This window comes from Primulina tabacum, chromosome 11 (genome assembly GCF_025594145.1).
Source record: "Primulina tabacum isolate GXHZ01 chromosome 11, ASM2559414v2, whole genome shotgun sequence".
NCBI lineage: Eukaryota > Viridiplantae > Streptophyta > Magnoliopsida > Lamiales > Gesneriaceae > Primulina > Primulina tabacum.
Genome location: NC_134560.1, coordinates 6,926,281 through 6,951,776, shown reverse-complemented (window position 1 = coordinate 6,951,776; position 25,496 = coordinate 6,926,281). Strand labels below are relative to the sequence as shown.

Genomic DNA, 25,496 nt, shown 5'->3' with positions numbered 1-25,496 from the left:
TAAAGATTTATGAAACTGTCTCACAATAGACCTATTCATGATATATATCCCGGCCAAGTACGCGAGGCATCGACAATAATTTGTAAATTTTTATTGCAATTTGATAAGTTTTCAGAATTCTGAAAATAATCAATTCATAATATGTTCATATTTTAAGCAATGTGATATTTAATTGTTATATATTTTAGCAACTTATTGATTTATTATATAAATAAATCATGAAGTTATAAATTTTTTTATATAAAAAAAATTTACCTATTAATTTTTCAAAATCGATAATGTATTCTATTAGTCCAAATCGACTACGGAGAAATATTATATGATAAAAATTTGTAACATATAGTTTATCGGTTAAGACCGACATGAATATTGAATTAGATGAGTAGATACTGAAAAAAGGTACACTCCAAAGGTTGAAGTGATTTTAGAAGTAACACAAAATTCTTATGAGACTGTCCATTAATTTTATAAGATAGATTTTCTCACTGACTCTACTCATGATTTTTAAATCAAAAATATTATTTGTTACTTTAAGTATAGACCGGGTCTCACATAAAATCTCTTTGATTTTCGTTTTTATTTTCAAATGTTCTTTTAAATTTTCAATTATCCGTAAATTTAACCACTTGGTAATATAATTTATAAACATTCCCTCATTTATCTTTCCAGTGAGAGCTTTAACCACATACGTATTTTAATTTTCAACTTCCCCCAATATCGGATCTCATCCCTTTAGTCCATTTAGAAATTTTGGGTAAAAAATCTGGACCAAAGCCAACCATGAGCCTTTTCATAACGAGCAGCATCAGCCAATTTCCAAAACTAGCCTTGGCTTAAGCCTTGCAATTTCTGGACTCTCGTGGGATCCGCCGAGGAGATTCATGTCATCAAAGAATACTTGAATTGACATAATTCTCCTTCTTTTCTTCAAAGTATACGTGGGAGACTTCTTGAACATCAAGGATCCAAATGGTAAGACATATACACAAGAAATACAAGATGGAAGTATTGAGGCATCTTTGTTGTGCGCACTTATTTGAAAAGATATATATCATTATTGTTGCCCAAACAAATATAGAAAAATTACAAAGAATAAAAACTATAATAAGAAACCAACTTTGTAACAAAAGTGCCAAAACTATTAAGAATTTTTTGTGATATAAAGAAAAAAATAGGCACAAAGAAATAAAAATGAAAAATGAAAAATGAAAAAGACCATTCTTTCTTCAACCCATTAATGACTCCACCACCTCTCATCTTGATGCACTGAATGATTGTACCTTCTAAACATGTACACCATGTGTATTGAGTAGCTTGATGCATTCATGGCCAAAGTTAAGCTTCCCTGTGACATTGTCCCATTATTGCACCAAATCTCAAGAGTGCCAGCCTAACACTGAGTTATGCTAAAAACCTCAGTAATTAACAGGCCACCCTACACATTGCACAACCACCACCCCACTTCAAGCCATGGCAACCACCGCATCAACCCCTGTTGCACGACCAGCGTCACCCTCATTTCCGCCGTAGCCACCAAATTTACCGGCACAGGTTTCACCTTCTCGATATTTCCTAATACTCGCAACCAATGGACCTAAGTCCCTTTCATGAACATTGACCTTAAGGCCATGTTTCATGAACAACGTCAATGACATCTTCTGCTCAACTTTATGACCCGAAGCCACCGTAAAACGGTGCCGGAGCAGGGCAGCAGCTGCTATCGATTTCATTTGCAAATATGCCAGATCCTTGCCTAGACATATCCGTGGCCCAGCATTGAATGCGACAAACTTGTAAGAATCATGCATCACGAACTTGGTTCCATCAGAAGACAACCATCTTTCTGGCTTAAACTCCAAACAATCCTCGCCCCAAGTAGACTTCATTCTCCCAGCAGAATATATCGAGTACGTGATCGATGATCCCGCCGGAACGAATGTGCCATCAGGCAAGAAATCATCGGCCACAACATGCTTCGAATCCTCCGGCACCGAAGGGTACAACCTAAGAGTTTCCGATAATGCAGCCTTCAAGTACACCAAACGATCGACTTCTTCAAATGTTAGTGGTTCCTCAATCCACGAGTTCATGTCCTCGCCACGCGTATCGATCATAACCGAGCATATCTCGAGCAGAATTTTTATTTCCACTCTCGGGTTCTGCGTGAGAAGCCAGAAAAACCAACACAGCGCCACCGATGATGTGTCGCGTCCGGCGAGGATGAAGTTGAGCGCCACGTGTTGCAAGAATTTGTCCGAGTAAGATTCCTTTTTCTTCATAAATCTTGACAACAGGTCATGATGTTGGTTAGAATCCTTCTGCTGATTTGTTAGTTCAAGCTTACGTGTATTGATGACTCCGGTCAAATACTCGTCCAATTCGCCCAGGCTTCGGCTCAAGCTGACTTCCAGTCCAAGCCGAAGCCATTTCTTCAACCTCCATACGACTTCTGGGAAGATGAACCTCTGCAGAGAAGCCTCGGTAGCTCGGTCAAAAGCTGATGCAAAGATGTTATTGGGTAGCCCTGGAGCCAGAGTTTTAGGGTCCTTCCCGAAAGCCAAGCCGCATATGTTGTCAAAAGTGAGCCGAAGCAACAGGTCTTGCAAGTCCACCGGTTCGGCTGCAAGATGAGCTTCTTTCAAAATGGGACAGAAACGATTGTCGATAGCTCGGTTGACCCATCTAGCCATGGCCTGACGCAGGGTCCTTGTGGTGAATTCAAGAGCAGCAGTCTTTCTTTGGAAAAGCCAAGTGTCAGCATCAGAATTGAAGATGCCATGGCCAAGAAAATCATGAAAAACTGCTTGCCAAGTTGGACCCTTGGGATAATTATCGAACCGAGTTTTCAAAATGTGCTCCAAATTCTTCGGATCACAGGTGATTGTCACAAGGCCTTGTTTCTTAGCCAAAAAAGGTATAGCACATATACATGTCTGATAAGTGCCACCGCATGCTCGGAGATTGTCGGCGATCCACTCGTGCATTCGCTCGGCGTTCTCTATTAAACCGGGAAGGCTGCCCAATAGGGGCCACACACGAGGACCCTTGAGTAATTTGGAGATATAGGTGAACCACATCAGGTAGCAAGTGACACCAGTAAATAACACAACTGCTAAGGATAAATCCATGTTTGCTGTAATTTTCGCTAAAGAATCTCCAAACTACAACAAGGCATTCACCTAAAGTACATTATCAAACGCTCAACAATAAAATTGACTCCTCCAAGAACTATGTTAATGGTGGAGCGGTTGGTATGATAAAAAAAATCAGTGAATTTTCAAGAAAAGCGGAGACTTACAACACGACCTACTTATGAGGAAACAATGCTCAAAGAAAAACCAGAAAGACTTGTGGAGGAGGAAGAAGTAAAAAAAGTTGTGTTTATATTCGTGTATGGGATGAAGAAAGATGAGCAGAAAGAGGAATTTATAGATGAGACAATGAAAGGAAATAAGTTAGGCCAGTCAGTGCCTTGAATTACTCCATCCCCTACTTTGTATAACTTAAACAATCAGATGGCACCACCATAAATGCATTGCAGAAGCAGTTGAAAAAAACCAGATGAGGAAACAACTCTGTTAAAAAAACCAGCAATTAAAATAAAAATAAAAAAGAAACTCGTAGTGGTTTTTTCATCAAAGCAAACCACTTCCTCTCCTCCTTACCTCTCTCTTTCTCTCTCTCCAACTAATTTCTGCAGAAAAGGAGCTGGTAGCATTAAATTCGAGCATTCAATGAATGGAAATAAATGAGATTGGTTGAGAAACTACATAGAAAAGAAGGAGAGAATTTCAGTATACATAGACAAAATGCAGAAAATAAGGAAAAGTGGCTGTCATGATTTCGTTGTATACTACACTTTTATTTTATTTTTTACACCGATGAACTTGATTTATATATAAATTATGAGAATCATAAATGAAACATGGGTTGGAGGTAGTGGCTAGTTACAGTTGGGTGAACAACTCACCAACAATTTATAACAAGCAGCTTAAATTACGTGACCCAAAAGCTTATCTTTCTCCATTTGGATTTTATCTACAAACCCCAGTAAATTTCTACCTTTTTATCTCAGTTTCACAATCTAGAGTTGACCATCTTCAATGCAAACGGTGCAGAAGACGAAAGTCAACCATTCTGCCATGATTTCCCTGCCAAGAAAAAGTCGACCTTGTCAGTTCTTTTTTTCCGAAAATACAAATCTTACCTGCATTTGGACTTTTGAGCCTTCTGTCATGCCAATCTGTGGGAATTCAAGATATATTTAATTCAGAGGAATCAAACTCAGAGCCTCAAATTCCATAACAGGCCAAGAAACTTAAAAAAGCGTAAAATATTAGCATTTGAAAAGTTAATGACACCATTATCGGCATTTGTATGTAGACATTCGGTACGTTTACCGGACACTCGTAACATCTAATCATCAGGACACGTGAAAACATCATCTGAGAATCCACCAAGTGTACAAAAAGATTTTGATGTATATTTTTCCCCTCTGATCACTGACAATCAACAGAGATGCATTTAACTATGATTTTCACATTCATCAGCTGAACATAGAGAGCTTGAATCAGTATTCCATTAAAGGTAGCATCAGCGTCCTGACAAGAAAGTGCATCTTCTGCCAGCAATCCACCAAGTTTTAAGGAAATGGATAGAGTCTTAGGTGGTTTGTAGATCATCAATGTATTATTTCGAGGACGCTACTACATCTCGGGTAGTATTCGAAAAGCAGGTATAATCAAAGCTGGTTGATTGGAAAAAAGACAAGGAGGACCTAGGAAATGCAATCAAATTGAATTCCAAAGGCGATCGAGCAAAGAAACGCTAGTAGGATCCCTGTCACATATCACGTCCGAATATTGAATTGTGGTGCGATTAATAAGCACTCAATACTCTCGATTATTACTAAAATTTACTGTTTCCATGAAAATTGCAAGGCGTTTATCCATTGATTTAATTTGAAAACATCAGTTATACAACATTATCAGTCACACAAAATAGTTTACCAGTTAGGATATTAGCTACAGTGTTAACATCTGGGAAGATTAAGCCAGGTAATTAAAGCCAAGAAAAAATTTAAACATATACTAATATTGTCGAATATATATATATATAATAGTTGATCAAAGAAATAAAAGACCATATTTTGTATTTTATGTCATACATATCGATGCATGGAATTAACTTGTTGACAATAAATCCAAAACTATTTCTATAATCACCATAAAACAGAATAATCTGAGTATAAAACATCACGTCAGTCGTTTCATCACCATAAACGCGTGTAGCTTGTAATATATCACATTAAATATGTTCCAAGGCCTCGCGTACAGAAGTCATATTTACATTACAATGAGCATTTCTTTCTTCACCTTCCAATGCTGTCAATATGACAAACCTTATGGGGTATTAGCATCTGGGTGAAACTTGGAGAGTCGAACCATTTGCAAACCTCGATTCTACAGAGAAACGGACTGCAAATTCAGAAATATTTCTTTAGCCAGGCATTCAAAATTCATCCTAAAGACGGGTCGCAGTTGGTCAGAACACAATGAATTCATAGTTTTTAAAAGGAAACTTCGACATTAAATTGTTATTCCTTCAACATTTAAGTTTTATTAAAGGTACTTACTCTGATGTATGAACCAGGCTGGCCACCCAAAGCAACAGCTTTGAGTCGAGAAACTGGACCAAGCATCCAACATGTGCCCTGTATACAAGAAAAATGAGATAAAAGACGAGATAAGATAGTCTGTTGGTAGGCGTGCTGTGTTCACAGCCTCAGCTTGTGGTTTCGAGACAATGGATCTGGAACACCATAATTCATCTTCCTTTCTCGAAAAGTGAATAATCTGATATAAATTTATATCAGGCAGAGCTAAATATTAAGTTCTCTCGCAGAACTATTGATCATACTTTAGAGAGGAAATAATAGCAAAGCAGGAAAGATAAGTCATTTTGAATCCTAAAAATTTCATGTAACATGGTACTGATTTAACAACGATACAAACATTGTTCATAAAATGGTAACTAGAACATGTATGGACCAGCAAATGAACATAATTGACATCAGTTACCTCATCATCAATAACCAACTGTGACTTTGGTAGCAAAGCTTGTTGCCTATCTCGCTGCCACCGATGACCAAGAATCACAATTCCCATAACAGCTGCAGCTACAAAAATAGACCAAAATGGAGTTTTGTTTTTTGCATGGTCATATAAAGAAGCAGCATGCGTTTTCCACCGAGCTTTGCATGGAAGATTGGACGGTTCACTATTATCCTCAACTTCTTTGCCATGCTGCTGCACATTTGACAGGCTTGCGTTCTCAGCATCGCCCAGAGAGTCAGATGGTTCAGTACTTTCTGAGAATTCTTCATTCCTGAGTGAAGTTGCTTTGCTGTCATGAAAATCAAACTTCACAGTGCTTTGCATGCTCTGCTCTTTTCCTAACAAATTGGAGGCAGCAGCATCTGCAAAGTTGAAGAACATCTCATCACCCTTTTCATCAATATTTGGAGTTATAGGAAATTCATCAGGAATCAGTCCCTCGTCAATCAAATGTTCTTCATGCTTTGAATCCGGTTTACCCTCTTGATTCACTACACATTCAGTAACATCATCGAAACCCCCCTTGCCACTGTATTCTTCATTGTGTTCAGAGTTTTCTTGCAAATTCTCATTCTGACTACGTGGAAATACAAAATGCCCTGACATAAACATCGGAATTGAAGATTCAGCAGCATCCTCCCCGACTAAAGTGTTTTGACTATCGTAAAGAGGGCTTCGTTTGGGATCAGAAGCAGCAGCATACTCAGAGTCTGTGAGAGCCAAAACCTCCCATTCATTTCCTTTGGGCATGGTTTCTTCCTCCTTATCATCAGCCATCTGTAGGAATCTCAGAAGTCATTAACACGCATACAATATATAAGCAAGATAAGGCAAAGAATATGCAATATCTCAAACCTATTAAGCTCATGAGAAAAGAAAAAAGTGAGCCATGTAAGGGCAATAAACAGAAATTATACCTAACAGCTGACTTTGAGCACACATTATATAAGGGAATAACTTCATGCATAAAATATGTGAAGTTGACATACAGCCATTAATTTCTACACAAGGAATGTTTCGAAGGAAGTTTTTTCATTGATCTCCAAGATTTATGCCAATCAAATTTGTGTTTTCACATGAGTACAAGAGCAAATGCAAGGATGTAGGCTGCTCCAATACAAAACTCACAGTCTACATGGTACAAGCATGCAATTCCGCTTCATAGAGTAATAATGTACATCTTCAATTACCTTAGTGCTTAAAGTCTCCTCCTCTTGAATTAAAGTCTTCCTTTATGAAATGAGAGTATAAAAATTGTCTTTATTATTCTCCCCTTTACTTAGATTCAAGTCTACCAATATAACACAAGAAATTAAAGAAAATGTCTTCCCAATTCACTTCCTTTCTTGGTGTTCAAAGAAAAATATATATATTTCAGAAACAATATTCATCTAAATAATTCCATAAATTCATTCTTCTAAAACTTTGCACCTTAAACAGGACCATGAATAAACAACTCACGGTATTGAAAAAAAATAAACATTCAATCAAATGAAACCCAGGTCCTATAATGAGTCACCAGCACAACTGTTTTGATGCCAGGAAACATCATATTATTTTAAACAAACCGCTGAAAAAAATAACAATCCAAGCATAAAAGCCAATAACCACCATAGATCCTATGTATTGGTAGATGCAACACTTTCGTTCAAATGTATAAATATGCTTCAGTAAACAATCAGCAAACACAAAACATTATCATGCAAACAAATTGAAAAAATAAGCAAAACAATTTATCAACTGTAATTATATATATATATATATATATATAGATATATGAAATAAGAACTCATATCATCATATGCTACCATAAATTCGTAAAAACACAAAATCAAGCAACTGAAGCAAATAAATAGATTAAATTACCGCAGTTCAAATAGGTGAAAAATCGCAGGTGACTAGGTTCAGATCCACGTGTTTATCTGAATCAACGGAGTTACAAAAAAAAAATTAAGACAAGAAATTCCAAGAAGAGATTAATTTTTTTTAATAAACTCCTACAGATCAATTTGAAAAAGAAAATATATAAGAAAATTAAAAAGCATCATCACGATTACTCACAGTATTAATTCCGAAGAAACTTGCAAGCAAAGGGCTATGACTATGAGATGAGAAGAAGGAATGAGAAACCGAAATTTATACGGCTTTTTTCGGGTGAGATAACCGACATAGCCGGTAGCAATATCTTCTAGCGTTTTTTTTACTTATATATATTCTATTTTATTAAAATCGAAGACATAATAATAACGGGTTAAAAAAACATAATTTTTTCTTCTAATTTTATTTTTATATGATACTAATATTACATTTTTATTTTTTGTTTTTTTTTTAAATTTCAACACAGACTTCTATTTTTAATTTTTTTATTTCAACAATTCAAATATCAATTTAGTCCCTTCATAATTTGTCAAATTTCACTTTAGTCCATCGATAATGATAAAAAAAGACTGTACATAAACGCATCGCGTGCTAATAAATTTTAAGGGGTTTTCAATATAATTTTGTGTGTTTCAAAAAATATACATATAATTTTGTGTTATAATTTTCTTTTTATTATTTTTATTTTCATAAAATAAAATTATTATTGGAAATATATAATTTGGGGAAAAAATATATTTTTTTTTTAAATTTGTTGGCTCTAAAAATATAAATTCGGCTCACAAGAAATATGAGGTAGAAGTCCAATAATTTAAAAAATAATTTCAGCCAATTAGGACAAAAAGGAAGTGGTGGCTAAAATCTAATGGGGTGTATTGGTTATAGATTTTTAATGACTTTTATAAAGTTTAAAAATCTAGATGTATTCAAACTAGACTTTTATATACTCCATAAAAGTTTAGTGGTATTCAATGTAAATTTTTGTAGAATTTTAAAAATTCATGTGGTATTCAAACTTGACTTTTAAAAACTCTACAAAAGTCTATAGATATTCAAAATGTCAATAGACTTTTAATGACTCTATGAAATTCTATTAACTACAAGAATTATAGTCTAAGGTACAACAATAAAATGTCAACAAAAGTCTTTGATTCAACCTAAAGATTTGGATGTACATTTAATTGAGAAATCTCTCAAATTCAATACAAACTTTCATTCTTTTCTCATCTATTTATTTTTTCTTTTATTTGTACTTTTAAAAACATAATTAAAATTTAAATTTTTTATTAATTATTATATAAAATTTTATTTTTAATTATTTTCTTTAATTTTAGTTAATCTATATATTAAATTATTGTATAAGCAAATTCATACCGATATTATACCAAAATTTTCGGTATACCGAACCAAAAAAACCTTAAATTTTAAAAAAAATTATAATTTATTGTTTTAAAATATTATATATTTTAAAATTTTGTATATTTTTCCGGTATTTCGGTATATACCAAAATTTTCAAATTGGATATCGTTACCGTACCGAAAAATTCGGTATTGTTATCGTACCATATCGAAATCTTCGGTATACTTAAAATTCGGTAAATTCAATATTTTTTTGTTATGGTAATCTCGGTATACCGAAAATTCGGTATTTTTTTCCACCCCTAACAGGACTTGTATTGGCATGTGCTATATTACACAATTTTCTTTGAAAGAAGTGTCAATTTGATGAATTTCAAATTGAACTAGATAATGAAGCTCAATTGTCTTCATCAGCACAAGTTTATGAAGGTGATGACTTTGATCAGTTATTTAATACTCAAAAACAACAACGAGCAAATGCTAATGCATGGAGGGATATCATAGCCAATGGAATGTAGAACGATGTTGATCAAATTGTCAGTAATGAGTAGATTTTTTTTTATAAAAGACTACTCATTATTTTGAGTGTTCTTTTAATAAAATTTTATTACGAACTTATAAAAATATTATTCATTAATATGTTGAATTGACATAAAGAATTGAAATTTTGATTTCAATAAATTGGATAGTTCATTTGTCGTTTTTCACAAATTAAATTGATTTAACTTTTAAGTAAGTAATCCATTTAAATTCATAAATGAAAAAAATAATTTAAATTTGAAGAGGTTATCTATGTCCAATAATTATTTTAAAAAAATTAATAAAAAATAAATCACAATTATAAACTACAAAATTCACATAATTCTATGAAAAAATCTACAAAAATCTTGAAAAAAAGTCTATAAGAGTCTATGAAATTTGTTTTACAATTCTATGAGATTCCATAAAAGTCAATAAAAATCTATCAACTCCACAAAAGTCAATCATTTAAAAAAAGTCATTAAAAATCTTTGAAAGTATAGAATGAATACACCCCTGACGACCAAGTCACGGGCTTGTAACCGTGCCATGACACCACGATCAAAATCGTGCGAAGAAAATCAGCAAATTGTCGAGAAGGATCAAACAAAAACAAAGAGGAGGATCATCGTCGAACACAACTCAACTCTATCACTAACATTTGTAAATATATTTAAAACTTGCTCGGAAGATGTCCACCATAGTCTCACATTTTGTATTGCCACCCAGACCAAATAAAGAAGGTGAACGGAAATCCGTACAACACAAGAAATTCCATCATCCTTTGAACCGAACACAAAACCGGAGGATGTTGAGGGAAAGAGCCATTGAAAGAAGAGTGCAGCCAGTAGAGCCACAGAAATCAAAGTCCAAGTTTGGCATAAAAGCCACCAGGATAAAGTCTTGGGATGGGGATCTATTATCTAAGGATGAGGTACTTGAAGTCAAGAGAGCAAGTTTTAAGGTCGGAAAGATAACGATCTTGGTGGATTGTGCTGCTGGAACATTGATATTGCTAAATGAGTTCAAATATAAAGCTAGCAATGAATCGTATGATGTATTGGCAAGCACGAATGGACAAATTGTACCAAGTGATCATCGAAAACATTCGAGGATTTCAGTTCACTCACTCAGAACTCAATAAGCCAGAAGTGTTGTAATTGAGAAACTCACACATAAAATGACGAAACATATCAGCCAATGCGTGTGAGAGCACATAATCGAAACCAACTTTCATTGTGCCTTTTGGGATGATTCAGTCCATAATCAAGAAATTGATGATTACACACGGAGAAAATGAGCTAAAAGTGGCCACATTTTAAATTTGAAAATCCGTTTTAGAGAAAGTGTCGTCCAAGGTTCAAGAAAAAGAAGTTCATGATACAAATGTTGTTTAAATTATTTTAAAAATGGACCGGAGGGAGTAGAAGGAGAATTACATTTGGAGGACTTAGTTTTAGCTCTGCCTCAATTTGAAAATCGTCGAACATAAATTTTGGACCCACATTAAAAATATTAACCCGTGAACTTCGGAATGCCACGAGATATATATGACGAGTTTGGATAGAGAATTGATTGAGCACCGTTTCCAATTAGGAAAGAATTCAATGGTAGAGCGACTTTCAATTTATGATATCTGGATTTTCTGGGATTAATAGAGGGTGAGACATATTGTATAAAACATGTAATTTGATCGTTTTCATGAAAAGTCGGTAGAGTTTCTCCTGAATCTTGCTCAAACTACAACCTCAATGCACATTGGAAATCAAAAGGAAAGCACAATGAAATCAAAAAGAATCATACACTGAAAATTCCACCACAAAGCAAGCCTAATGGCCACATCCATTCATTCAAAAACATATATTCCTTTTCCCAAAAAATACTAAATAAAATACAAAATTGTTATCTGTAGACTAACCAATTAATTTGATGGCTGGAAAGGCCGCATTTGACATCCAAAAACCATTAAAATATAAGGATAAAGAAAGATTGTCGGTTGGTACAATTACTATCCCGAGTCTATACTTGTTAAATCTTAACAACGTGTGTGACACTCGGTATGTATGTTCTCGGCCGCTTGCAAAGATCTCCATTGAAGCTTGGTATTTTTCTTTTGGGCTGGCCAATGGAAATCTTGTGAGGCAAGATTCTTTATTTCCATTGGTATTTAAGGTAATTCTTCTTGCATTGTCCTTTGATGTTCTTGCATCCTCTCCTTTCTCCAATTGAGCTTTCCTGCAAAGTAAATAAGAACCATATCATAAATCAAAGACGTGGTAACACAAATGCTCAAATAATAGTGCATCATACCATAGTGAAAGAAGAGCATATGCCAAATAGGATGTAAGGTATATGAATCACTAAATGTGATGGCAAACAAAATGAAGCATGCTTAGAGAATGGTTAAGTGGTTAAAATACTTTACTACTGTAACCACTGACTTGTATACGGTCGGCTAAGAGGGCATCTTTGCTTGAAACACAATAGCCAAATAACACAAGGGCCTACCAGCTTGAGTTTATGGACACATGATATGAGAAACTCATATTTGGGTATGATGATATTGATAAAATTGAAGATACTTACGGTATTTGCTTGTTGGGATATGTTATTAGTGGCAAACCACCGACTACTGCCCTATTCGATTTGGTAAGAACATGGAGCTCGGATATCCACTTTGAAGCACATGAAAGCAGGTGGATTGTATTCACATTTCCGAGTACTGAAGTTAGATATTGCATTTTTGGTGGAGGGACATACACGGTCTTCGGTTATCACTTGTTTCTAAAAGAGATGTCGAGGTGTTTCAGATTTAGGGATGAAGATATGAATTCAATGTCATCGTGGGTTCAGATTCATGGTCAGCCTCCTGATTGCTGGAATTTCAATATCCTTAGTAAGGAGGCCTCTCAGATTGGCAATCCGGTTCATATGGACATGCTTACTCATGATCGCAAGAGAGAAAAATATGCGCGAGTGTTAATTGAAATTGAAGCATCCAAAGTTAAATTAAACGAGCTCCTAATAGAACTGCCTTTTGGGGATGTGGATATCAAATTTGTTTATGAACAAGATATGAAGTCTAGTGACTTATGTCATCGAGCAGGACAGCAAAAGACTCTTGTGCCACTGTAAAGCACACCGAAGTGGCAAAGGATGTAATCAATACTACTGGTAACATTCAGCGTAATAGATCACGCAGTGTTGCCTGGAGGAATGGAAATTTTCGAGGAAGATCAAGGGTTGGGAAGCCTTTCAATCACGCCCCTTCTCGCCCTACTTCTAGAACTCCGACTGCTGATGATATATAAGCCGTGCAGAAACAGATAGATGGTGCTTCTACTAGTGCGCCAGATTTACAGAACACATCTGTAGAGGAGAGCCATGTTCCCACATTGAACATAAACAGTAGATAAAGGAAAAAGACCATGGTTGAAGAAGGCATTATAGCTGAAGGTCATTGTGCAGGGGCTGATATAGACATGAATGGATTTGACATGGTCACCAACAAAAAGAAAAACAGAAAAATAATAAAGCCAAGAAAAAGGTTGGGCAGAAGAAGGGTAGGAACAAAAACATGGCAGTATTTCTCGAAAGAATGGACGATTAGAGCTCTTATGAAACAAATATTTGAGCTTGAACAACAATTCTAAGGAAACGAGTGTTAGAGTAGATGCTCTGCAAGTCAATGGTTGGCTAGGGAATTTATTGACTCAAGTGTAATAAACAATCTTTATTTTAATATAATTTAACTTTTTATGGTCTTGTTTTACTTTATCTGTATACACATGCAATCAACATAGATAAAGTTCTTGATTATACTTTAATACAAATGAATCGTAATTCGATGTTGAAACTCATTTGTAAACACTGTATAATCTAAATTCGTTCCTAGTCGATTCAGCCGTCTAAAACATGTTGGATCAATTTATTTATATGGGCTTATATGTGAATAATTATGTATTGTGGGTTGTCTATTAAGTTAAGCCCAAAATAAAGTGATCAATTAATGTTTCGGGTTATTGGGCTTTAATGTATCTAATGGGCTGTGGGCCTTTAATGTGTAGAGACATAAGTGTAATTTCTGTTTTTATGATGGGCTAAAACAGAAATATCAAAAGATATTGATAAACATTATCTATAAATATAGGTCATGGTCCCCAGATCTCGCGTTATCACTTTCACTATTCTCTCCCCCATTAAGAAAATAGTTCTGAAGAGAAACTAAAGGATTCTCTCAAGATCAAGACACGTTTTAAAGAATTCAGGATTATGGCTTCAGGTACGCTTCCGCTTAAGTTTTCAGTCAAATTCTTGATGATTTATCATGATGGATTATGCGGTTTATGGGTTTTCCCCAACAAGTGGTATCAGAGCCATTCATGTTTGAATCATTGAGATTTGTTTAAAGTTTTTGGATACTTTTTGGATCCAGATCTGAAAAAATTAAATTTTGTTTAAAATTTTTTTTGATATGGCTTCAGATCTGGAAAATATATTGATACGGTTTCAGATCTGAAAATTATTTTGGTTTAGATCTGAAATTTTTTTTTTTGATAAGGTTTCAGATCTGGAAAATATTTTGGTTTAAAACCAAATCTTTTAAAGTTTCAGTTTTGGTAAAAAGATTTGGTTGTAAAATTTTAAAGATTTGGTATAAGATTTCGATTTTCCTTCCGGGTTTTGTTCAACAAAATATTTTAGAGGAAAATCGAAAATTCGGATTAAATTTTTTAAAAAAAAGGTACGAGTTCGGGTCGGGTCGTACGGACCCGGGCCGACCCGAACCGTACGGATCCGGGTCAGGTCGTACGGAACCGGGTCGACCCGACCCGTACGGAATTTCCGAAAATTTTTTTAAAAAAATTTTTTTTTTTTGGTTCAGGTTTATTCGGTTGTGGTTAAATATTCATTAATTCAAATAATGACAAGGTTATATGTATTTTTAAAATTGATTAATTGAAATAAAATGTCGCCAAAGGGACCTCTTTTATGGAAATTAATTTTATTTTGAAATACAAAAGGATTTTGGGTATATGTGATTTATATGAATATTGATCGGCCCAAAGGAAGGTTAATATTTAATATAATCACATATGCAATTGTGGTCGTAAACATGTGATAGTTTTTCGGTTTTTTCATGTGAATAATAAATCGGCCCAAAGGAATGTTGTTATTTGACATGATAGTTACTATCAGTGTTTGACTGCTGCGTCAGGATATCACTTACAAGTTAATCTTTTGTCCAAAGATGAAACATTAATGGAGTGCTCGATATTCTGTTTATGGGGGTTTACATTATTTGAATTTATTGATTATTTTATTTGGATATTTGGTTGAGCATGTATATTTGGTTTTTTGTTCTCTATTCAGATTTGAATCCTGCAAATATTCACTCCAACATAAATTCGATTCCTACGTTAAATGGCTCGAATTTTAAATCGTGGCAAGAAAATTTGTTGATAGTTCTCGGAGTCATGGATTTAGACCTTGCGATAAGGATTGACTCTCATCCCGCCATTACGGATAAGAGTACCTCAGATGAAAAGAGGGATTTTGAAAGGTGGGAGAGATCGAATCGCATGTGTATGATGATCATGAAAAGGGCCATTCCAGAAACATTCAGGGGCACAATGTCTAGCGACATTGCTACGGCTAAGGCTTTCCTTCAAGACCTCGAAAAGAGGTTTGCTAAAAGTGAAAAGTCTGAAATTGGTACACTTTTGGCAAGCCTCGTTTCAATGAGGTACAGGGATAAGGGCAACATCAGGGAGTACATTATGGAAATGTCTCATCTTGCTTCAAGGTTGAAAGCACTGAAGCTTGACCTCTCTGAGGACTTGCTGGTGCATCTGGTTTTGATATCTCTTCCTCCTCAGTTTAACCAGTTCAAGGTGAGCTATAACTGTCAGAAAGAGACTTGGTCTCTGAATGAGCTCATCTCGCACTGTGTCCAGGAAGAGGAAAGGTTGAAGCAAGACAAGACAGAAAGTGCTCATTATGCCTGTACCTCGAAGGATAAAGGAAAGAAACGAAAGTATAAGGAAGCTGCGGATACACAGCCTCTGAAGAAACAACAGAAGAATCCTAGTGATTCTCAAAGTTCTGGTTGTTTTTTCTGTGGCAGTGATGGGCATATGAAGAAGCAGTGCAGTAATTATCACGCTTGGCGTGTTAAGAAATGTATGCTTCTGAATATGGTTTGTTCTGAGGTTAATTTAACTTCAGTGCCTAGATACACGTGGTGGATAGATTCTGGTGCAACAACTCACATCAGTGTGTCTATGCAGGGTTGCCTGGATTACCGAAAACCAAGTGATGCTGAAAGATTCATCTATGTTGGTGACGGCAACAAAGTTGAAGTTGAGGCAATAGGAAAATTTAGATTATTGTTAAAGACTGGAATATATTTGGATCTTTATGAAACATTTTTTGTGCTGTCTTTTAGACGGAATTTGATTTTCATTTCTGCATTGGACAAATTTGGTTATTCTTGTTCTTTTGGAAATGGAATATTCAGTTTGTTTCTCGATTCAAAATTGGTTGGTTCTGGTTCTTTATCAAGATACGATAATCTCTATTCTTTGGATGTTATTGCTTCATTTAATGAATCCATGCAAACAAGTAGAGGCACTAAAAGAAAATTAATCAGTGAGAATTCAGCTGCGTTATGGCACAAAAGATTGGGTCATATCTCTGAAAAGAGAATAAGGAGACTCGTGTCAGACGAAATTCTCGAACCTTTAGATTACACAGATTTTAATAATTGTGTTAATTGTATAAAGGGAAAACAAACCAACAAAAGGAGATTTGAAGCCAACAGGTGTTCAGGCGTCTTAGAACTTATACATACTGATATTTGTGGACCATTCCCTTCGGCTTCTTGGAATGGTCAACAGTATTTTATAACGTTTACAGACGATTTTTCAAGATATGGCTTCATTTATCTCATTCATGAAAAGGCACAGTCATTGGATGTGTTCAAAAACTATAAAGCTGAAGTTGAAAATCAACTTGGCTTAAAGATTAAAAGCGTTAGATCTGACCGTGGTGGTGAATACTATGGTAGATATGACGGTTCAGGTGAACAACGTCCAGGACCTTTTGCTAGATTCCTGGAGGAATGCGGTATCGTCCCACAGTACACTATGCCGGGTTCGCCCACTATGAATGGTGTTGCTGAAAGACGAAACAGAACACTTAAAGACATTGTGAGGAGTAAGATCAATCATTCTACCTTACCAGAATCACTTTGGGGAGAAGTACTAAAGACCGCAGCATATATCCTTAACAGGGTTCCAACTACGGCAGCGACCAAAACCCCTTATGAACTTTGGACGGGTAAAAAGCCCAGTCTTAAGCATCTGCACGTTTGGGGATGTCCAGCTGAGGCAAGGCCTTACAAGCCTAATGAAAAAAAACTGGACTCAAGGACGGTTAGTTGTTATTTTATTGGATACTCTGAAAGATCCAGGGGGTAAAATTTTTATTATCCCACGAGTAAGTCGATTTTTGATTCAGGAAATGCCAGGTTCTTTGAGGATGTTGAGTTTGCGGGGGAGATAAAGTAAGGGATATTGTCTTTGAAGAGGAATATGTAAATATTCCCACAGGTGTCTTGGACATTGGTCAGGATCATATTCCTCACTTTGACCAAGACACACAATACAGGAAGACAATATTAGAGATCCTCTCATTCCAGATGAACAAACTCAAGCACCTCCAGAACCTATGCCATTAAGGAGATCCACTAGAGAGCGGAGAAATGCAGTGCCAGATGATTACATTGTATTTCTTCAAGAACATGAGGCAGACATTGGATTGATGGAGGATGATCCTATTAACTTTCGTCAAGCCATGGAAAGTTCTAACTCTCAAAAGTGGAATGATGCCATGAATGAGGAGATAAAGTCCATGAAGGACAATGACGTATAGGATCTTGTCCCATTGCCTAAAGGTACGAAGCCCATTGGTTGAAAATTGATATTTAAAACCAAGAGGGATTCGAAAGGCAATGTGGAAAGATATAAGGCTCGTCTTGTCGCTAATGGCTTTACACAGAAAGAAGGCATTGATTATAAAGAGACTTTCTCTCCGGTTTCTTCGAAAGACTCAAGGATTATAATGGCTTTGGTGGCGTATTTCGATCTTGAGCTTCATCAGATGGATGTAAAGACTGCGTTTCTAAATGGTGACATTGATGAAATGATTTATATGGTGCAGTCAGAAAATTTTGTGTCCAAAGACACAAATAATATGGTTTGCAAATTAAAGAAATCCATCTATGGGCTCAAGCAAGCATCTCGACAATGGTATTTCAAATTTCATCAAGTGATCATCTCGTTTGGTTTTGAGATGAATTTGGTCGATGATTGTGTGTACCATAAGTTCAGTGGGAGTAAGCATATTTTTCTGGTTTTATATGTTGATGACATTCTGCTCGCTAGCAACGATATAGAGTTGTTGCATGAAACCAAGAGATTTCTAGCTAAGAATTTTGAGATGAAGGATCTTGGTGATGCATCTTTTGTACTGGGTATTCAGATACATCGGGATCGTTCTCGGGGTATTCTTGGATTATCTCAGAAAGGCTATATCGAGAAAGTTCTCAAGCGATACGGAATGCAAGATTGTAAACCAACAGATACCCCTGTGGCTAAGGGAGACAAATTTAGTCTCAAACAATGCCCAAAGAATGATTTTGAGGAAAAAGAAATGCAGAAGGTTCCCTATGCATCTGCAGTGGGGAGTCCGATGTATGCTCAGGTTTGTACACGTCCAGATATTGCGTACGTGACAGGAATGTTGGGACGATATTTAAGTAATCCAGGAGTGGAACATTGGAAAGCAGTCAAAAGAGTTTTACGGTACCTACAGAGAACAAAAGATTACATGCTCATATATCGGAGGTTGGATCAGCTTGAGATCATTGGGTATACTGACTCCGATTTTGCTGGATGCCAAGATAGTATGAAATCTACGTCGGGCTACATCTATCTCCTTGCTGGAGGTGCCATTTCCTGGAAGAGTGCTAAACAGTCACTCATAGCCTCTTCCACCATGGCAGCTGAGTTTGTAGCGTGTTATGATGCATCCAATCATGGAATATGGCTGCAAAATTTTGTCACAGGACTGCGTATTGTTGATGGCATTGAAAGGCCACTAAGATTACATTGTAACAATAAATCAGCAGTTATGTATTCCAATAACAACAGGAGCTCGACGAAGTCAAAACACATTGACATCAAGTTTCTGGTTGTTAAAGAAAGAATTCAGAGTGGAAAGTTGTCTACTGAGCATATCGGTACAAACTCCATGGTTGCGGATCCGCTTACTAAGGGACTACCACCCAAACAGTTTCATGAGCACACTGCTAGTATGGGTGTTATGTCAATTGAGGAAATTCAGTTTTAGTGAGAGTTTGTTATTTTAAATGCTTTTCAGTTGTAGACATTGCAGTTACATTTATGTAAATTTATTTTCTGCAGAAATAAATTTCAAGTTAAGTCACACTCTGATTATGATTTAAAGTTTGATCTCAATAAGATTAAAGGGAGGACCAGTTGGAAATAGGCATGTTACGGTCACATTGCATGAAATTTCCATGCTACACATCCACTTCATGATCCATGTCATTCAGTTGTGTTGGCATATGTGACCATTGATGGGTCTAGTTACCTTGAGTGTAGCGAAGACTGCTTTGATCCTATGTTGATGTGATTGATGGACCGGATTGGTTATAGATACATTTCGGAATGACAACAATTTTGAGCTCATAAGGTTATTTTCACAAACATGATTATAAAGTTGCACATATAGCCCAAGTGGGAGATTGTTGGATCAATTTATTTATATGGGCTTATATGTGAATAATTATGTATTGTGGCTTGTCTATTAAGTTAAGCCCAAAATAAAGTGATCAATTAATGTTTCGGGTTATTGGGCTTTAATGTATCTAATGGGCTGTGGGCGTTTAATGTGTAGAGACATAAGTGTAATTTCTGTTTTTATGATGGGCTAAAACAGAAATATCAGAAGATATTGATAAACATTATCTATAAATATAGGTCATGGTCCCCAGATCTCGCGTTATCACTTTCACTATTCTCTCCCCATTAAGAAAATAGTTCTGAAGAGAAACTAAAGGATTATCTCAAGATCAAGACACGTTTTAAAGAATTCAGGATTATGGCTTCAGGTACGCTTCCGTTTAAGTTTTCAGTCAAATTCTTGATAATTTATCATGATGGATTCTGCGGTTTATGGGTTTTCCCCAACAAAACATGGATAAAGGTCGCTTGAGCTCGAGATTAGCATATGTGATGTTGTGTACCGCGTTTCTTGGTAAGGGCATAGAGATGTTCAAACATGCAGATGTGTAGTCATATGATGATTATACCGAACAACTCTCCATCGGACTTTCCAAGTGGTTATCATTCATCGAGAGGATAAGTCTGTGGTTATGATTGTACACCATTAGTCCTTACGACCTGGGACAACACTGAGGCTCTATATGCTAGGGGTGTGCTTTGACTCGTTTACCGGCTCCAGGAGAGTCATCAGGTGGCGAGGTTGGGTACAGTTGCGAAACATGTAGGAGCCAGTGCATTGTAGTCGGAGATTCACCGCTCACCTACGGGTGTGGATATCCTATGTGATCTGATGAAATAATAGTGCGTGGAATCTCTGCCAGAGTATGATATGTACATTGGAGAATGAGTTCTCCAATGGTACATGCGATGCCACTATTTATATGTATCACATAGTTATCGAATTATTATGCAACTCTCGATGAACCAATGGTTGCAGATTCGATTGGGATATATGAGATGAAGGGACCATACTGTACGCTAATCATAATCGACTGGTTCTTACATGCACTATCAGTGATATCTAGGGAGTCATGGGGCGATGCTACTAGACACTCTTACCATGATTCGATGGGTTTAATCAGAAAATAGTTTCTAACATTCTCATGATCAAATGTTGATGCATGGAATGGGGCAAATTAGGGTAAGCTCGATAAAGGATTATGTCCTAAATCACAAAGAGTTGTGAACACACGGCTAGCTGTATCCCTGAACCATTGAGGGTCACACAAGCACTGGTTTACTTATTCTCGTTGAGATGATAAATTCAATGAGTTGAATTTATAAGAAAATAAGTTTGATATGATCAATCGATAAGCTTATAAAAGCTTATAGAAATTTTGAGAGCATGACTGTTGAGACAGTCAAAGGAGGTGCTCCTACCTTTTTTAGACATTGGTGATCTCGAAATTAAAGTGTGCATCATAATAACAAATAATTTGAAATTGTCACATCGATGATATTGGATCGTCGATCGGGATTATGATGATATTAATATAATGGGAGCATGAATCATGGGCTTATAAGAGTATAAGCTCATCATGCTAATTTATTAAAGTTTAAATGGGCTTTAATAATTAAATTATATTTTAATTGAGTTAAAATATAACACATTAAGTGTTTATAAAATATGTTATTGATTTATGTAATATGGAAATATTCATGATACCATAATTTAAAAACTTGCGCACACAAAGAAAATAATATTGCATGATTAGTGGTGTGATATTTTCGAGAATCAAATATATATTGAAATCCATTTAACTTAATTAATGTGATTAATTAAGGAAACTACAATTAATTAAGATAATAAAATATATTATTATTTTGGTTAATGTAGTATAAGGCATGACCGAAGCTTTAAGTCAAAAACAAGGATTTTTATTCTTATTTTTAAAAGGATGCATCCGAAACATTGGGGAAAAGGAAATACACTTTCGGCTCTTCCAATTTTCTGGTGCTGCTCTCGATTTTTCTCTCTTGTGACAAGAAAAATTTGGCCACTCCAAGTTTGAGAGTTGTGCCGGGTTTTAGTGTTCTATCTCTACGAAAAGATCTTCTACACTTTCTAGTACAAATTAAAAGAGGAACAAGTAATCCAGTCGTGGACCGGATTAGGAGATTTGAAGAACGTACGTGGGATTTACAACAAGAGCTACGTTCGCTTATACCGGCGTGTAAAAATTAAATATCCTATGTATGTTTATTTATTAAAACCATACGAGTGCACAAACTAATATATTTTGATTGTCAAAATAAAATAAAAATTTTAAAACTTCCGCTGCGTTTGGGCACGAGAAAACCGAGATACAACAATGAGATCTTTTGGGAAGAAAGAGACGGGGCGGCAACCCGAAATTGCCTCGAGTTATCAATCAAGGTAGCTTGTTCGAACGCCAGGAGTGTTCAATCCTTTGTTAGACTCCACAAGATCAATATTTTTGGCATTTTGGAATTAAAGCTCAAGGATAGTGAATTGGAAAGAATCATGTCTACTTGGTTCCAAGGTATGATTGTTACTCATAACGTCTCAATGAATGCAAATGAGTGTATTCTAGTTTTTTGGAATCCTTAGTGGATTTAAGCATTATTTATTCTACAGAACAATCTACTCATGTTCGTATCAGTTGTTTAAGAAAGAAAATTGTGTTTTTGGCTTCTTTTGTATATGCGTTTAATACAATTGTACATAGAAGAACACTCTCGGAGGATTTGACAGTGTTTGGCGCGTCTTGTTCTCTACCTTGGATGATTTTGGGTGGCTTTAATAATGTACTTTCTCTGGCCGAGAAGAAAGGAGGCTTGGTTGTAAAGAATTTCGAGACTAAAGATTTTGTTGATTGTGTGGCATCACTTGATTTGGTGGATCTTAGATGTGATACTCATTGTCTCATATCTTAAAAAATTAAAGATTTAAAATAAGTTTATAATGGGCTTACAATGGACTTCTATAGCAACTTGGATTAATCATTTTCGTAAAGCGAGGACGAATACGGAGTAGTTGCTATAGAGGCCCATTATGCAGTCACGCAGACGCGGGCCCGAGCTCGGGAGTGACAGAATGGTATCAGAGCCGGTCACCAGCAAGGAACACCGGGAAATAAGTGCTATGCAGGGCAAAGTGTTACATGCATGGGACCCACCTCTTGAACCTGCGGGACAAAGTGCTACATGACGTGAGCCACCTCTTGAACATGTAGGAGCCACCTCTAGATTATCGGCGTTGGTGGATCGAGGGGTCAGGCCGCGACGAGGACGTCACATTCTGAAGGAGGGGTGATTGTGATACCTCTTGTCCCACATCTTACAAAATTAAATTTTTAAAATGAGTTTATAAAAGTCTTACAATGGAATTTTATAGCAGCTTGGGTTAATCATTTTCGTAAAATGAGGACGAATACAAAGTAGTTGTTATAGGGGCCCATTGTGCAGTCACGCAGACGCAGGCCCGGGCTCGGAGTGTGACATTAGATCTATTGGTTGTTACTTCACTTGGATGAGCCCTAATGTATGTAGTAAATTGGATCGAGTTCTAGTAAACCATTGCTGGAACACTTCGAATTTGGATGGCATAGCAGAATTTATAGCCCCAGGTTGTGTGTCGGGTTATGCTATGATGTTGGTGACTTTTCTAGAGCCAAATACACGGATAAACAAACCTTTCAAGTTCTTTTACACGTGGGCTTTAAGTGATGAGTTTTTGGATTTGGTTAAACGATTCTGGGTTTTTCAAGGCCATGGCACCTCACAATACAGACTTAAGCAACTACTCAGGGGACTTAAACAACCTTTGAGGAATCTTAACCACAAAAAGTTCAGTCATATTTCTCAACGAGCAAACGCTGCTAAGAATGAGCTTCACGACTTGCAATATTCAATGTTGGAATCGGGGGTTATGACAGATCACTATAAAGAGGTGAAAAAGAAAGCACAACTTTTGCTAGAAACTGAAAGGTTGTTTGTTGCCCAGAAAACGAAGCTCAAGTATGTACAACAGGGAGACAGATGCACTAAGTTCTTTCTGACTACATCAAGAGACATAATAAGAGAAATTCCATTGTATCTATCAAAAAAACAGATGGCACTATTTTGACTGAATCTAATGATATTACACTGTGTTTTTTTTAGTATTATAAATGGCTATTGGGACATAAAGAGAATAGATCGGCTGGGGATGGCAACTTTCCCCACGGGTTTGGGGTCCCGCGGGGAAAGCCCGAAACGGGGATGGGGATCCCCGATATTTTCGGGTTAAGGTTCGGGTCCGGGGATTTAAAAAATTCCCGATGTAATTTGGGGCGGGTATGTGATTACTATCTCCATCCCCGAAATCCCTGAACCTGTCCCGAAAATAATATCAATAATAAAATAATTTTATTATTAATATTAATAATATAATAATATTATTATTTTTTAAAATATTAATAATCTTATTATTATTAATATTGATGTTGATATTAATATTAATATTATCTCTAATAATAATAGATAATAATAAGTTTTGGTTTGAGAAAATCTTTGAATTCGTCATCATCTTGCCATATTATTATTTTTGAAACGGGGATGGGGATGGGGATGAGAAGCTGATCTCCGAAGTTTCGGATTTGGGGATTCCCCGAACCCAAAAAAGCGGGGATTGGGGCGGGTATGAGGGTGGGGATGTAATTCGGGGATGGGGATAAGGATGGCAAACCCGCCCCCGCCCCAACCCATTGCCATCCCTAAGATCGGCCTTGATAAATGAATGGAGCAATTTGACAGCTGAGGTTAGTCTAGAATAAATTCGAGATGCACTTTTTGACATAGACAACGACAAATCCCCGGAATAAGAATGGTTTGGTTCTTTCTTCTTCAAACGTTCTTGGGATATTATTTGTGATGATGTATTTGATGCAAGACAGGAATTGGAATCACTCTATCATTGCCCTTATTCCAAAAACAACAAATGCTTTATTCGTTACGGATTATCGACCTATCTCATGTTGTACAATATTCTACAAAATCATTTATAAAATCCTAGTTAATAAGCTACAGAAAGTCATCGGAAATCTCATTGATGGGGCTCAAACTGTGCTTATTCATGGTCGAACAATTGTGGATAACATTCACTTTCCACGAGAAATGTTTCATAAATATGCTAGGAAAAGAGGGTCTCCTCGATGTACTCTAAAAGTGGATTTGCAAAAATCTTGTGACACAGTGGATTGGGAGTTCCTGCTCGATGTGCTTAAAGCTTTGAATTTCCCGAACAGGTTTATTTGATGGATTATGGAATGTGTCTCTTCTACCTCGTATTCTATAGCACTTAAATGGAACATACCACAGATTCTTTGTTGGTAAGAGAGGACTTCGGCAAGGGGATCCACTATCCCCTTTCTTATTCTCTCTATGTCTCGAGGTACTATCCAGATCTCTTCTTTGCATGTCTCGGTTATCTGACTTTGGGTTCCACCCGAATTGCGGTAGTCTTCATATCACTCACCTTTCTTATGCGGATGATTTGCTATTATTTTCTCGTGGTTATGTTCGTAGTGTTTATCTACGTATGAAATGTTTGAATGAATTTGGAGATATGTATGGATTGAGGGTTAACTTCCTCAAGTCTAGCATATATATGGCCAGCATTGATGATTATACGGGACAACAGATTCTAGACTTCACTTGTTTTGCACCTGGTATTCTACCCTTTCGTTACCTTGGTATCCCACTAGCAGCTAGACAACTGAGATCATCAGAGTACAGTTTTCTTGTTGAC

At 36.2% G+C, this 25,496-nt stretch overlaps 2 protein-coding genes across 4 annotated transcripts; both read right to left on the bottom strand.

Moving 5' to 3' along the window:
* Positions 1-1,053: 1,053 nt before the first annotated feature.
* On the bottom strand, positions 1,054-4,647 carry LOC142519530 (cytochrome P450 86A8). Its single transcript, XM_075622571.1, has one exon. It carries the CDS (start codon positions 3,126-3,128, stop codon positions 1,464-1,466), a length of 1,665 nt encoding a protein of 554 aa, XP_075478686.1. The 5' UTR covers positions 3,129-4,647; the 3' UTR covers positions 1,054-1,463.
* A 519-nt stretch (positions 4,648-5,166) lies between these two features.
* On the bottom strand, positions 5,167-8,300 carry LOC142519531 (ATG8-interacting protein 1-like). 3 transcript variants are annotated; one of them, XM_075622574.1, is made up of 5 exons: positions 8,178-8,268; positions 7,983-8,038; positions 6,081-6,893; positions 5,636-5,713; positions 5,167-5,523 (listed from the first exon to the last, which is right to left on the bottom strand). In XM_075622574.1, the coding sequence occupies exons 3-5, from the start codon at positions 6,891-6,893 to the stop codon at positions 5,512-5,514; spliced, it is 903 nt and encodes a 300-aa protein (XP_075478689.1). In that variant the 5' UTR covers positions 7,983-8,038; positions 8,178-8,268; the 3' UTR covers positions 5,167-5,511. The 3 variants fall into 3 exon arrangements, with proteins under 3 accessions (XP_075478689.1, XP_075478687.1, XP_075478688.1); XM_075622572.1 differs by having other exon boundaries at positions 5,167-5,477; XM_075622573.1 differs by lacking the exon at positions 7,983-8,038 and having other exon boundaries at positions 5,167-5,477; positions 8,178-8,300.
* Between the last annotated feature and the right edge of the window lie 17,196 nt (positions 8,301-25,496).

Excerpts from the sequence above, each read along its gene's own strand:
- LOC142519530 (XM_075622571.1), bottom strand. The coding sequence starts at position 3,128 with ATGGATTTATCCTTAGCAGTTGTGTTATTTACTGGTGTCACTTGCTAC.
- LOC142519531 (XM_075622573.1), bottom strand. The coding sequence starts at position 6,893 with ATGGCTGATGATAAGGAGGAAGAAACCATGCCCAAAGGAAATGAATGG. Across the intron at positions 5,714-6,080 it reads AGTTGGTTATTGATGATGAG|GGCACATGTTGGATGCTTGG; the intron begins GTAACTGATGTC and ends TCTTGTATACAG.